The sequence below is a fragment of the Ovis aries genome, chromosome 8, assembly GCF_016772045.2.
Source record: "Ovis aries strain OAR_USU_Benz2616 breed Rambouillet chromosome 8, ARS-UI_Ramb_v3.0, whole genome shotgun sequence".
Lineage (NCBI taxonomy): Eukaryota > Metazoa > Chordata > Mammalia > Artiodactyla > Bovidae > Ovis > Ovis aries.
In genome coordinates this window covers 84,499,464-84,515,024 of record NC_056061.1, presented here as the reverse complement: position 1 = coordinate 84,515,024, position 15,561 = coordinate 84,499,464, and the positions used below count along the sequence as shown (strand labels likewise).

At 45.9% G+C, this 15,561-nt stretch overlaps 1 protein-coding gene across 8 annotated transcripts in view; it reads right to left on the bottom strand.

The window, feature by feature from the left end:
* MAP3K4 (mitogen-activated protein kinase kinase kinase 4) overlaps positions 1 to 15,561 on the bottom strand; it is a 147,538-nt gene that overhangs the window by 9,461 nt on the left and 122,516 nt on the right. For 5 of the 8 annotated variants that reach the window (XM_060419873.1, XM_060419875.1, XM_060419879.1 and 2 more), the window contains exons 14-20: positions 15,396 to 15,474; positions 14,276 to 14,354; positions 10,317 to 10,413; positions 9,198 to 9,326; positions 5,668 to 5,768; positions 4,906 to 4,986; positions 805 to 996 (exon numbers count right to left, since the gene is read on the bottom strand). In XM_060419873.1, coding sequence (XP_060275856.1) covers positions 805 to 996; positions 4,906 to 4,986; positions 5,668 to 5,768; positions 9,198 to 9,326; positions 10,317 to 10,413; positions 14,276 to 14,354; positions 15,396 to 15,474 — 758 coding nt within the window. The remainder of the gene's footprint in view (positions 1 to 804; positions 997 to 4,905; positions 4,987 to 5,667; positions 5,769 to 9,197; positions 9,327 to 10,316; positions 10,414 to 14,275; positions 14,355 to 15,395; positions 15,475 to 15,561) is intronic. The other 3 variants (XM_060419874.1, XM_060419876.1, XM_060419877.1) reach the window with 3 other exon arrangements.

Genomic DNA, 15,561 nt, shown 5'->3' with positions numbered 1-15,561 from the left:
CTTATGGCCCTGAGGGAGGTCTGGGCCGGGGGCAGGGGCGCGGCCGGGGTAAGGCCTGGCTGCCATCCCAATAGGCCTCCCTGCTGTCCGTCCAGGTGTGTGGGATGTCAGTGGGGTATTCTACTAAGACACCTTCTGAAACATTAAACTAAGGGGATATATGGCTACATAAGACTGACAATGAGAATTCACACCATTTATAAAGGGTCTGATTCTGTTCGGTGTCTTCTGTCCTGACAGCTCTACAAAAACTTCCTGAGGCTCACAGGGTCCTATATTACAACTGCGTTTGTGTCTTCAGACCTAAATGCTCAACCGATAAATGCGTTTGAAAGGGGGAAAGGTCTGAAACTTAATCAGCTCCTTCTCCACACAGTCTGTCACTAGTTATGTAACAGGAAACTGTTCCATCTGGAAATCAATTAATGTTTTTGAAGACACAGCCCCACTGGCATTTGTATTCAGTCTCGCTTCAGTAAGGATCGTGTGGGAATAAGATGTAAAGAATACAGACTAGACCAAAGCAGTAAGAGTTATGGAGTTCTCCACTGGCAATTTCTGGAGCTGTCAAGCAGAACTATTCCACTGAATGAATCATTTAAAAATCTCTTTTACACTGTTCTTAGAACATATCTTACAAGTGAAACCAAAAAATCAGAACCCTGTGCAAAAGAGAGGATGTTTATTTGCCACGCCTGTCAGAGAGAAAGACCAACCAACCATAGGAGACTTAGCCTAAAAAAGTGTGACTGTCGTTATTTCTAACAGGGGCCATCTTTGTGTCGTGTTCTTGAGTTTCCTTACCGATTTTGTTTCCTCTTTGCCACTTAAAGGTCACCTTCCTCAAGCCAACGTGCATGACGTTGTCGTAAGACTTGGGGGTGTCACAGACTTGGCCAATGATGTTTTTTCTCCTCATTTCTCGATACCGCTTCTCTTCAAACAGTCGGACTGACTTCTGAATGGCTTCTATGGGTCCTTGCTTAGAAGCGGTATCTGCAGGCCGAAGTATAAACTCAGTCATCCCAACAACCACAATCAAGTCGACTTCCAGCAAACAATCATAAAAACGGAGCCACAGACATTAGCACTCCATCAAGCATCATCTATTCAGCCGCACAGCATCTGAATTCAAGTCCCCAAAAGCTAACATCTTCAGAGCATACAATCCACTACAGGGAAATACACATACAGAATAGAAGCTACTCAGACAGAATCTTGGAGAAGAACATGGCAGCCCACTCCAGTGTTCTTGCCTGGAGAATCCCAGGGACGGGGGAGCCTGGTGGGCTGCCGTCCATGGGGTCACACAGAGTCGGACACGACTGAAGCGACTTAGCAGCAGCAGCAAACAGAATCAACAGTTTCCTCTCCTAACTGGTTAGACTCTGCAGTCACCACCTGTCTGCCTCTAGTCTCTCCTCTCCACTTGCTCTCACTGCTCAAAATTTTTTTACTGTTTAGCCGCTCAGTCATGTCTGACTCTCTGCGACCCCATGGACTGGAGCCCACCAGGTTCCTCTGTTTGTGGGATTTCCCAGGCGGGAATACTGGAGTGGGCTGTAACTTCCTTCTTCAGGCAATATTCCCCACCGAGGGATCGAGCTCGTGTGCCCTAGGTCTCCTGTGTTGTGGGCGGATTCTTTACCACTGAGCGACAAAGGAGTCCCCCAGAATTCTCTTACTCAAACGTAAAATCTGATCACATTGTTTACCCACATAATTTATTTCATGGTTTATCCCAACTTGCTGACCAACAGTCCAAGGCCATCACGCAGGGTCCTTCCAGGCTCGCTTCTCCTGGCCACTGCCCCTGGCCCCATCGCAGTCTCCGGACCAGCCTGACTGCAAAGCCTCCACGGAGCACACAACACCGAGCCTCACTCCTCGCCCATGCTCACGCCTTCCTGTCTTCCAGCTGTCAGAGCTCTACTCCCCTCCAGGAAGCTGTCTCTGCTCTCTGCTGGGAAGGGAGTAAAGCTTTCCTTTCTCTAGAGTCAGAATGGTTGGAACAAAACCCAGGCTTCACCTTTCTCTAGGTGTTTGAAAATCAACAAGTGAATTACCTTCTTTAGCCATCAAATCCCAAAACAAAAATACCTCATTCAGAGATACTATGAGAACTCAATGAAATTACACACAAAGCATTTAGCCTAGTGCCTGGAACATGAAAATACTGGGAAAATTTTAGCTTTTGTTATTATCTTTCCTTATTTTTCCATCTAGCCACCTCTGTTTCTCCAACTTACTTTATCATGATTCATAGAAAGAAGTATCTTTTACATGGATATCTAAAATAACCATTTCATGAAACACGATTACTCTTTCTACATGTGACTGGGTCAATTTGCATTTGTGTGTGTGTGCGTGCTGATTTTACAACAACCCACTAACAGGTCACAATCCATAATGTGAAAAGCTCTCGACCTCTGCAATTGTCACATGCAGTATCCTAAGGAGGCATCTAAGAACCTGAATGTTCTATCAAAGCGATCAATGGGGACTGGGACGACTGAAAGGTTACTCTGAGAAGAGAAATTCCCAGAGATTTATGAAGTTCCAACTACAATCACTTCCTAAAAGCAGGGATCCCCGGTTCCCTTCCCCCACTACATGGCACATCATGCCTGCCTGGCACTGATCCAGGTTCACGGCTGTCAGGCCGGGGGCTCCACTGTTAAATGCTTCTGGGAAATCGTCTTTTCTTTTACAGTAAACATTTCTCAAGATTTCCTAGTCTTTTAAGATGTCTGTGCAAACTGTAACTCTTCCAAGAGTTCCCAAGTTTACTTGACCACAAAGGATTTGTTTTGAAAATTACCACAAAGACCTGGTATCCGTGGGAACCGCTGATGACGTAAGAGGCCCTGCGGAGAACCCGTTCCCTGCCACTGGGCTCGAGCTGATGAACGTCCCCCGACCCCCAAACCCTACAGGTGCCTCACCTGCCTGGCCTGGCGAATGCGGCTTTGCGACTGCCCCTGCCTCCTGAACGCCCCGTGGTCAGCATCTTCGTTCACACTGCCCGCGATGGCGCTCGGGCCTGCTTCCCAACTCCCCCTGGACGCAGGCCTGCCCCGCCGTCCGCCTCACCCCCCACCCCCCACTCCCTGAACACGGGAGGCTTGCACGCTGCAGAGGCTCAGGGGCTGCCCGCAGTCTGCATGCAGGGCCTGGACCACTGAGCCCACAGCTGAAGACCGGCTGTGCCGAGACCTCCCCACACCCTTTCAGCTCCGCCTCCACTTACACCTACGCTCGCCAGGCTGGGCCGGGCACGCTGGGCTGCTCTTAAGTCACTGGGCCTCCAGATATGTTTCTCTTTCTGTACTTTCCATTCTGGCTGGACACAGACCTCCTTCTCCTTCAGGGGCCAGCCCAAGCCTTGACCTTCCCTGAAGCCCCTCGTGACTGCTCTGGGCCTGGTGACAACCCTCCTGCTCAGTCACACATGTTCCAGAGGGGCGCTGTGGGGGCAAGCACAGGCGACCTCGGCCAAACGTCTGGCCTCTCAGAAACTCGGACCATTTACGAAAAGAGAACTGGATCCGTTCTGCCTAGGTATGACTCAAAACTGTTCTGACGAAGAACACGCGAAAACATTTTGTGCTAGAGCAGGGCCCTTTCTGCTATTTATTCTTCTGGGTCGTACGGACCAATCACCTGCTGTGTACGACAAATGCTTTCTCTCAGCTACTTAACATAATAAATAAGTGGTTATTCATTTCACAAGTATTTATTATATTCCTACATGTATGGAACAGTGGAAACAGTGTCAGACTTTATTTTTTTGGGCTCCAAAATCACTCCAGATGGTGACTGCAGCCATGAAATTAAAAGACGCTTACTCCTTGGAAGGAAAATTATGACCAACCTAGAAGGCATATTCAAAAGCAGAGACATTACTTTGCCAACAAAGGTCCATCTAGTCAAGGCTATGGTTTTTCCAGTGGTCATGTATGGATGTGAGAGTTGGACTATAAAGAAAGCTGAGTGCCAAAGAATTGATGCTTTTGAACTGTGGTGTTGGAGAAGACTCTTGAGAGTCCCTTGGACTGCAAGGAGATCCAACCAGTCCATTCTAAAGGAGATTGGTCCTGGGTGTTCTTTGGAAGGAATGATGCTAAAGCTGAAACTCCAGTACTTTGGCCACCTCATGCGAAGAGTTGACTCATTGGAAAAGACTCTGATGCTGGGAAGATTGGGGCCAGGAGGAGAAGGGGACGACAGAGGATGAGATGGCTGGATGGCATCACCGACTCGATGGACACGAGTTTGAGTGAACTCCGGGAGTTGGTGATGGACAGGGAAGCCTGGTGTGCTGCGATTCATGGGTCGCAAAGAGTCGGACAGGACTGAGCTACTGAACTGACTAACTGACCATGTACAAAGGGCTTCCCAGGTGGCACTAGTGGTATAGAACCCGCCTGCCAATGCTGGAGACATAAGAGATGCGAGGTCGATCCCTGGATCAGGAAGATCCCCTGGAGGAGGGCATGGCAGCCCACTCCAGTATTCTTGCCTGGAGAATCCCACGGACAGAGGAGCCTGGTGGGCTACAGTCCATTCGATCGCAAAGAGTTGGACATGACTAAAGCGACTTAACACACACACCATGTACAAAGAATTAGGTGAAGGGCCCACCCATAAGATGAATATCACATAAAATGAACATCACCCTGTTTAAAGAATAGAAAACTGAGAGAAACACATTCCTGCTCCAAAGGAACTTCTAATGATAAGAAACAGGAATTGCACACACACAGCACAGACAGGAAGTGACGCCAGAGGCACAAAAGGGACCATAAAACATTAATGTAGAAGGTCGAGGAAGTCATAAGCTGAGGCACGTTTTAGCTGAAACTGTTTGCTTTCTGCTTAAACATTCAACATTCTTTCTCTTACCCTTGGTCTGACTGATAAGCGTCCGAAGTTCCCAACTTCTTCGAGTTGACCCACTTGAATCACCTTTTGGATATGCTGGTTCTGCAGAAAGTATTTTTTCATACAAACTAATAAGACTTATAAAACAAACAGGCATATTTGATTCAGAGCGAGAATGAAGTGCAGGTGATAGTGATGATTAGCGAACCACCAGCCTGTCATTCCCAGTGATTGATCTGTTTGCTCTGAGTGTGAAAAGCTGTCCCTACAATCATTCAGAGCAAACGGCACCAAACTAAGGAGCTGTTAATGGGGTTACAGGACTTTAACTACATTAAGCTTCCACAAGTAACAGACAACAGAATACTGAGCAAAAACTGGATTTTTGCGGGGGGTTTGGAAGTGGCTGGGAGGGGGTCCCCCCTTCCCGGGGTCCTACCCGAGGGCACAGGAGAACTACAGGAGCAACGGTGTGGTTTCTGGGCGAAGACTCCTAGCTCTGCACTCTAATAAAACCTGTCATCCACAGCGCAGTGCCACTTTATATTTTTAAAGCGAATTAAGAGTGCTCGACAATTAAAATATCAGGAACAATAATTTTCAAAAATTATTTAGCAACAGAGGGAGAAAACGCACACGTAGAAAGGCATCTGTATTTAAAGGCCAACGTGCCCAGCACTAAGCCTCTCCCAAGGCTCTGTCACTCCTTGTTCTCAGCGGGAGCCAGAGGTCCCGGACGAGTGGTGAGGCTGGCGGGGGACGCAGGGGACAGCTCACACTCACCCTCGCGCTCCTCGGTGGGGCTGGAGTGGCGGCTCAGCGACCTGAACTGCAATTCAGCTGCGATGGAAGCCAGGCGGTCATTTTCAGGGACGCTGGAACCCCTGTTTCAACATTTCGAAAATTAAGCTATCAATTTGATAGACCTTGAAAGACATGTCCGAGTCTTCTAGAGCAGTGATTCTCAACTGGGGGTGACTCTGCCCCCAAGAATATCAGGCATCCATGGGTAAAGGCCTACATGAAGGACAGCCCCCAAACCAAGACGGCCTGATTCACCCCAAGTGACAGCGCCCCCACCGAGACACCTGTCTCTGGGGTTTGGAAGGAGAACACAGGAGAACTGGCTGCACAATACATGGCTTCATGTTAAAGACAGCAACAAAAATAAAAACAAAACAGTCGTTACTGAAGTACTGCTGACGTGTGTGGACAGCTCTCTAATTTAAGCCCGGGATGGATTAAAATTAGGAGCCAAATCTGGCTGATATTTAAGATGATCATCACATTATATTCAAGTACTTAATTCTATTTAAAGTGCTAAAATCGTTACGATTCACAAGACCTCAGGTCTCTTCAGGAGCAAGTGGAAGGGAATGCCTAACCATTTCTGAAGCAGTAGCCAAGCAAAAGGGCAGAAGAGCAGGAAGCTTAACATGTAAAGGGCAAAGCTAAGTTGCGGCTTTTCCAGAAGTGCTCAGCAATCCAGAATGAGTCCACAAAAGAGTAAATCAAGCCCAGAATTAAATAAGGGCAAGCGTTAAATTATAATCCAAATCATCGGAAATAAACATAGTGTTAGTTTATTAACCAGTTTAGTGCATATTTTTTTAAGCGAATGATATAATGAAGTATGGTAGCTTTTATACTTTTTTTTTTTTTAATTACAGACTGAGCAGGTTTAAAGAAACATGGTCTACTGGACAGACATTCACAAATTATGAAGTGTGCAAGGCTTATTTTTTATCTCCCTACACTCTCAAATCTAGTGCAGTCCGTGTTAAGTCTGGAGGGGCGAGGACATCTGCTACGCAGCTCATTGAGAAGTCTTGGTATCGTTTCATGGAAAAACATCACTGATGCTAAGGTGAAGGAAAACACCGTCCTCCTGAGCTGCGCCAATCCTGGGACCATGGAGAAGCCACCAACATCCCTGTCTTCCTGCTTTCCCAGAGAGGAGGTTAGCCAACTCCACATCCTCAGATTCTCCCAGGGCAACAGGCAAGAAAACACGCTTCAACCGAATGGTGTATGAGTGAAAGCCTAACCGCTCGCTGCAGGGGGAGCGGGAATCTGCAGACTTCAACAGTTTTCGTGGTCTAACAACTGACTTGCACAATTCCTGAAAAATAAACAACCGGGTCTCGCAAACCAGTTAAGAGCTACTCCAGCAAGCAGAACACTGGAAGATTATTTTCTTGACAATGCTAAGATCGCGGAAGCCCATTTCCTAAGTCAAACCATATCAAATCAAAGTGCTGATCGGATGCCGTAGGGCAAAGTAAAAATTTCCCTGTGGCTGACGTCTCTCTAAGGCAGGCTGCCGAGGTCAGGGAGCCCGGGAACCACCCTGCCTCCCTCAGCCCATCCCAGCCAGGGGCAGCGCGGAGAGCCCGTCTGGGGGCACCATGTGGCCCCTGCACGGAAGCCTGGGAGGCTGCGGCAGAGGTTCAGGTTGGAGGGCGGCAGGGGGCTGGCCCCGAGGCCCCCTACCTCCCGTCACACATACTGCCAGGAAGTACAGACCACTTCACTCCTTGGTGAGGAAAAGCCTTTAGGATGGCACGTTATGACGGAAGTAAAATGTCTAGATCTCAAGGACTGTCCTAAAGGATAAACGAAGAACACTTCTGAAACCACCTGGGCAGGGCCTGAGACCAAGGGTGGGCACAGACCGCCTGCACGGCAATCTGTTTCAAGGTACACACCCCCGACTGACAAAAGCCTGAACCAAGAGTTCACGAGACCTTCACTTCTGGAGAAATCGCGTGGGAACCACAGTGCAGGCTGAGTGTTCTCAACTATGGCTGTGTTTCAGGGCTCATCACTTCCCGAACGGAACTAACAGAAAAGACAGCAGCAACCGCCCCCCACACGGCCATGAAGCGCATGTGGAAATGTCTGCCGTGAAATGTTCTAAACAGGAAAAAGAGAGGGTCAATGGGAATTTATTCAATGTTGTTAATTTTTTTTTAGTTGACTGCTTAAGCTGTAAAATACTTGGGCTTTTTTTTTTTTAGGTTATAGACAAACATTTGTTACTAAAAATTAGGGAATATTAACTATTTTAATGCATGAGAAAATGGGAAATATCTGTAGACATTTTACACTGCTATAGACTAAGTCTAAAAATATCTTCGTCTTCACGTTGATGTATGGCAGAAACCAACCCAATATTGTAAAGCAGTTATCCTTCCATTAAAAATAAGTTAATTAAAAATACTTTAGTCTATGTTAAATTCTAAAACCACATGTCACCTTTCTGCCAACATGCTAATATTTCTTCTTGGGAGCAGGATAAAGAGCACCGAGTTCTTTCCCAGTTTCATCGTTTTTGTTCAATTTTGTTTGACTCTGTCAGCATCCTTAGGGGAAGATGAGAAGGCTGACAGTGTCCATTCTGTCACTAGGCACAAGGGTTGATTAAGAGCCACCAAATGTCCTTTCTCCTTTAAGCATCTGAGACCTTGATGAGATCCCCTACAAGCCCCCCCGCTGCCCCACCACCAAATAACTCGGCCAAAATGGGAGAAGCTGCCACGGCCTCAGTACTGACACAGCAGATGTCAGGCAAGAGGCTCACGTTTGTCTGGAGCTTGCCAAGCATCTGACAGCTCTCTCTAGTAATGATCTAGTCTCCGTACGAGATGCAAACCTCATGAAATGGTCTTCCGCACCACTATAAACTACTTCTAATCAACAACTGTTTAAATCAGGACTGAGTTTGAAAAGTGATTTTAAAAAAAGATTAAAAAAGAACATAAATCACCACCACCACTTCTAGGTATGACCCAGACAGAAGTCGCCTCCGAGGGCCCCTGAGAAACTCCACAGGAGAGGCACTGCACTTGCAAGAATTCTCCTACCATTGGACTGGGTTCTTTTCACTGACCCTCCCTGCACGGTTATTATCGGCAGAGACTCGAGTCATTTGGGTTAACGTTTGTGCCAAAGAAATATAAAACCCGGGCAGATGATCTCGTGCTGGAGCTTCGGGGCCACGACACCCCAAGGAGGGCCCCTGAGCATCGCCCGGCCATGCAAAAGCAGCCCATGAGCCCTGGGACACACCCCAGAGCCGAGGTCACTGCAGGAGTGCGGGGGTGGGGGCGAGGGGTGGGGAGACCCCCTGGTCTCATGGGCACCGTGTCGGGGGCGAGAGGCAGGGCAGACCCCCTGGTCTCATGGGCACCGCACCGGGGCGAGGGGTGGGGCAGACCACCCGGTCTCATGGACATTGCACCCGGGGCAAGGGGCGCAGAGAACACCCGGTCTCATGGGCCCCGCACCGGGGCGGGGGCAGGGCAGACTACCTGGTCTCATGGGCACCGCTGATGGGCTTGGGCGGTGCCGGGTCGCTGCCCGCGGGGCCAGGACGAGCGGCGGCGGGTGCGGGCGCGGGGCTGCCGAGGCTCCGCACGTCCGCGGGCACGCTCCGGGCGCTGGGAGGAGAAGAAGAGCTTCAGGAACACAGGCGAGGAAGGGGACGGGCTCTTGCGTGGTTTCAGGAAAAGATAACACAGGGTGAGGAAGCAAAGAATCATCTTCAGACAGAAAATGCAGACTGCTCTTTGAGATTTAGGCCAGGTGGCTCAGTGGTAAAGAATCAGCCTGCCAACGCAGGGAACGCAGATTCCATCCCTGGGTCGGGTAGGCATGGCACCCCACTCCAGTCTTCTTGCCTGGAGAATCCCACGGACAGAAGAGCCTGGTGGGCTACAGTCCCTGGGGTTGCAAAGAGTCGGACACGACTGAGGCAACTGAGCACGCACGCACGTGAAATAAAGTAACTAATCTCAAACTAGCTATTGTTAACAGTAACTGTCCTTTCCTAGCCAGGCACTGTGAAAAATAAAACTAACTTAGAAACTGCTCGACTCTCAGGGGAGAGCAACGCTCACCACTCCCACGTGCAGAAACGCCACCACATTCAAGGGAAGTGTTTTGAATGTATGAGAGTTTCCAACTCACTCAAAACTTAAGTTGCTTCATAGTTACATACACACATAGAAGTTAAGACTGGAAGGGTCACTCCAGTTTTTATCTCCAGCTTTTAAAATGACATGTAGTTCTGCTTTTCAAATGTTTACCATGCTATGCACACTCAAATTTGTTTTCCTCAAGTTATTTTTCAAAGAAAGGAAAAGAAAGAATTATTCTGAAGCTGGAAAGCATTTAATAGCTGGCAGTTAAAAATAAGCTGAGAAACAAAGTTATCCTGAAAGGTACAAGAGTGCTTTAAATGTGCACGTCTCCTTTTGTAACTAAGGCAGAGTGGTGTGTCTTCAAGACAACGACAATAAGAGCTTTCAAATATGTATAAACAACACAGAAAACAGTATTTGGTATCAGAGCAAGCATCAGCAGCTCTCAGATCAGATGCACATCAGAGAAGAATCTGTGAAGCAAACAACTACACAGGCACCAAATACCTGAATCCCTCTGGAGTTGGGATAATCAGATGCGGGTTAGGAGGGTCGCTATGGCATCGAGGTACCTTCACGGGACGGGGGCTGTTCCGATGAATGGCTGTCAGTGAAAAGAGTGACAAAAACAACTTGTTAAAGGAACCAGCAGAAAACTGTCAGAACAGGCAATTCAAGGGAGACAGGAGGCGGCTTACTTTTGCCAAAACAGAACCGTTGATGTAAGTAGGAAAATCATATTACTTATACAAATGCTGGGAGAATGTCACTCTTTGGAAGCTAATAAAGTTATATTACACATTCAAACTTTTCTCCACTAAAAACATTTTTTAAATCCTGGAGTGAAATATATGAAAGGTATGACATGCGACCCATTGAGGAGTCAGATGAAAACGTGGTTTAGGCAGCATTTCTTTACTAAAAAGGAGTCACCTCGTCCCCACTTTTAAAGAGAGTCTGGTCAGGGGTGACTCTTCAATAGGTTCTGAGCTGAGGACAGGTCACTGTCATTTTCCTGAAGACAGGGAGTTTAATTCCTTTAAACCAAACCAGGAGGATGGGCACTGGTTTAAACTATTCTTTTCTTCTTTTAAATATTCTGGTAGAGGGTAAATGGGGATGAAATTTTAAACACAATTTTAAACGCACCTTACCTAGTAACTACAAAATACTGACAGTTTTATTTTCTCAGTAACTGCATGTAACTAGTCATGAATATGATATATTTTGTCTGCTTGTCCCTAACAGGTTTTCTTTTGACTTTTACCTTTGTTTTAACCTTCCTTAGTTTTTAAGTGTGAGTGTCTTAGCTGCTCAGTCGTGCCCGACTCTCTGCGACCCCGTGGACTGCAGCCCACCAGGCTCCTCTGTCCACGAGATTTTCCAGGCAAGGATACTGGAGTGGGTCGCCATTTCCTTCTCCATTAGTTTTTAGAAACACCATGTTTTCTCTTCATATGCTAACGATTTTAGTCTACATATGTTTTATTCCAGCAGTCGTGTACAGATGTGCGAGTTGAGTTCATAAAGAAGGCTGAGTGCTAAAATATTGATGCTTTTGAATTGTAGTGCTAGAGAAGACTCCTGAGAGTCCCTTGGACAGCAAGGAGACCAAACTCATCAATCCTAAAGGAAATCAATCCCAAATATTCACTGGAAAGACTGCTGCTGAGCTCCAATACTTTGGCCACCTGATGTGAAGAGCCGATTCACGGGAAAAGACTTTGATGCCGGGAAAGACTGAGGGCTGGAAGAGAAGACGAGAAGAGAAAGAGGATGAGACGGCTGGATGGCATCACCGACTCAATGGACTTGAGTTTGAGCAAACCCTGGGAGGCAGTGAAGGACAGAGAAGCCTGGAGCACTGCAGTCCAGTCAGACACAACTTAGTAATGGAACAACAATGTTCTACTCTAAGTATGTTTTACCCTAAATGACATGACTTCCTTTCTCATGGTTTCTGTTTACTTTTAATAACATTGCACAGGAAAGAGAAGTACCCAAATTGGAGACATCTAAAGGGAAAATTTGAAAAACAAAAATCAAGGAAATGTTCAGAAGCAATTTGTATCTATGGCTCATTATCTCAACTATTATAACCCTAGATGGGAGAAACTCTAGGCAAATCCAAAGACAAAAAGAAAAACAAAAAACAAAAAACAGATCTGGTAAGAATGGTGATGTCTTTAATTCAGCAGACATACTGAGAACCACTGAGTCAAAAATTACTACAAAAATTTCCCATGAAGGTATAAGAAAGACATCGTTAAAACAGAGACAAGCTGAACATTCTTCGTGCATAAAACATTTCTTTTAAGAGCATGTGTATCTAACTGCTATAAAGCTGCTACTTCATTGAAAAGAAAATTCAAATGGCCAATAAACATGAGAGAGATGCTCAGATTCCACGAGTGGTGGACATTTATGATAGAATGCTCTTCATGGCGAACAAAACATGTAAGGGAATGATGGAAAGACTTGTAGTAGATACACGATGGATACAAGGCCGCTGAAGAGAGTGAGCGGGACCTACACGTGCTGACGTGCAGGGATTTCTACAGCTGTCAGAGATTAACATCCAAAGTGATCCAATTTTTATACAGTAAACGGGAGCGGGAAGAAAGCAACAGTGTGCACGCTCATGCGATTATATGAGCGATAAAGAAAGGCGTGTCAGAACGCATCTGTGTACTTACACGAGTACAGAGAGAAAAACAGAAGGTTCTACACCAGACTGCTATCGTCTGGTTGCGATGGCAGAGCATCCGGCCATTCTCCTGGTGAGAGTCGAGGGGGAGCAGGAAGCAAGGGATGATGGCAGTGATGTGCTCTCACACTCACTCACTGCTCGTGAGGCAGAGCACACGAGCAAAGGGCGAGTCCTGCCGTGTGCAGACCCTACAGTTCACGGACCGCCGGCGCCTCGCCGAACCCTCCTCAGCATCCGATCTTAAGCACCAGAAGGGGAGGCTCAAAGATGTTCAAAAAGCAGCCCCAGGTCGCTTGACTCCCATGACCCTGGGGCAACCTGGCTCTCAGGCCAGCGCGGGGCAGGGAGGACGAAGAACACCTTGTGTCCACAGACAGAGCCACGAACCGACTGTCCCACCAGCGGTGCGGGGGCAGCGCGGTGGTGACGCACACCGACAGCCCCTGCTCCACAGGGAGGAGCTTTCCTCTCTTGTAATGTTCTTCCACACATTCATCTTCTACGTGCTTTTTTTTTGCACTGCAGTTTTCTTCTTCTATAAATGATTCCTCATGCAATAAAATATTTTGAAGAAGTAATTTTTACTTCAATAAATCTGATAAAAATATTTTAGAGAGGTAATTTTTACTTTTGAGCAAACTCTGAGAGATAGTGAAGGACCGGGAAGCCTAGCATGCTGCAGACCATGGGGTCGCAAAGAGCTGGACACGACTGAGCGACTGAACAACAACAATTTTTACTGAATTGCCGATCATGTATTCTTATGGAAATGTTTTAGGAAATCAGAAACTCAAAGTATTTATGATAATATGCTTAATGAAAATTTTGATGAGAATATGGAACATTTTATATAAAATGTTCAAATAGTTTTACAAATGATAATTCATTTCACAGAAATGAGAAAAAGCGGTACAAACTGGGTGAATTTTAAAGATACAGAAATCAAGCATTAAAACCTAGTCTACTAACTTTTAGTAGCTAGCAAGTACCCTTTAAGATAATGCCGCTGCTTAATAAATTTACCATTTATGAATTATTTTATTTTGTGTAATCAAAATTGTTAAAAACGTCTAAGTTTTCTTTTCTGGTTATTACTCATAAACATAGTTTTACTTTTGTTTACTATCTCAAGAATGGGGTAAGATAGCTTTTTACTGATATTCTGCTTTAAAGTTTTAACATACACTGCAAAACTATATATTAACTATAACTGAAAACTGTAATTTGAGTATACTATACATGATAACTTTTTTTCTTTTTAAAAATAACACCAAACAGGAGTGGGGAGGGGTGGGGCAGCAATTAGGAGTCTTCTAGTTGGGAAGATGGGTGAAGAATGTGGGTACCTGGGAAAGCTGTTAAGAAAATAAACTCATCCTCCTTCCAAAGGTGAGGAAGCAAGGGCAGAACACTCACACTCACCACCTGCGGCAAGAAACGCCTTGCTTCTCAACGGGAAGTGTTTCTCCAAGTCTCTCCTCCCCAGAAGGAAAGAGGTGAACAGGGAGAATGGAATGAGTGGTGATGTAAAAAAAAAAAAAAATTATTTAATACCGCTGCAACCACCTTGGGTTCACATTTTAATGTCCTTGTTAAATTCAGACAAGCTACTGTGGAGTTTTATATGTATACACCTCACTGCTGTAACTTTCACTGTCATTTTCCTGAATGTTCTCAGTCTCCGAAGCATTTTAAATGGCTGCAGTATCCGGACAATATGCTCGTCCCAGGAGAGGCGCTTTTCCTGCTTTCTTACCAAGGTACAAACCTGTAATAGGGCTGTGCGGCTTTCCTATCACATGGCCGATGCACTCATTCATCAGGGCTTGCAAACTCTAGAAACCGAAGGAAATGGGAAAGAAGAGAAAAAACGTACACTTTCTCAATCATATAAGTTTAGAGCACAAATTAAGCTTTCAGCGTATTTAAAAGAAACATGCTTCCCTCAAGTAAATATTTTTAAAGTTAAAGAGAAAACAGGTATGAACACAAATTAAACACACACTGAACATAATTTAAGATAACACAATATACAATTCCATTTTTATAAGGGAAAGCAAACTGGCATTCAAATCCCCACAGTGCAATGACAAGCAGAAGCAAAAGGCTTCTCCTGTGATCATTCTATTTGGAGGTTGAAATGAACGAATCTGAACATCTTGACCTGATAGAATTTATTTGAATACTGGTAATAATATTTAACATGTGGCATGATGCTCTAAACACCCCACACTGGATGTTCCTAGTGGGCCACTTCCACTGCAGGGGATGTGCGTCTGAGCCCTGGTCAGGGAACCAGTGGGCAGCCTGGTGGCTCAGACAGTAAAGAATCTGCGTGTAATGCAGGTGAGCTGGGTTCGACCCCTGGGTCAAAAAGATCCCCTGGAGAAGGAAATGGCAACCCACTCCAGTATTCTTGCCTGGAGAATTCCACGGACAGAGATGCCTGGCGGATTATAGTCCATGGGGTCACAAAGAGTTGAACACGACTGGGCAACTAACACTTTCACTTTCAGGGAACCAAGATCTCACAGTAATGCATGGCAATCAAAACAAAAAAAAAAGACACACACTGAACTGAAATAGCTATTCCTCCTCTTCATTAAGCTGCTAAAAAGCAGCAGCACTTTATAAAATACAAAACCGACACATATTTTGTAGGTGCCAGGCTGCATAACCAACTGTATACTGACTTGGTCAGCTCAACAGCACGGTTAACAAAAAGAGCTGGGTACAGTAATGTCTCAGCATTAATATTACAATTAGGTGAAAATATTGAAGAACCACTTTCTATATTAATAAAAAAACCCACACAATCAGAAATAGAGAACGATCAACTTGCTCTTTAAGGAAAAATGCTTTAGAATAGCCCATACCAGGAAGTCGTCCTCTGGCAGAGCAGAGATGAACGAAGGCTCAATGGCTTGCAGGAAGTCGAAACCTTGAGTTGCCCACCTGTCACGCAGAAAAGTTCAACAGTCACAAAACAACCGAGCAAGCGCCACAGCCATTTTAGTCTACTCAACGCTGAAAAGCAATTCG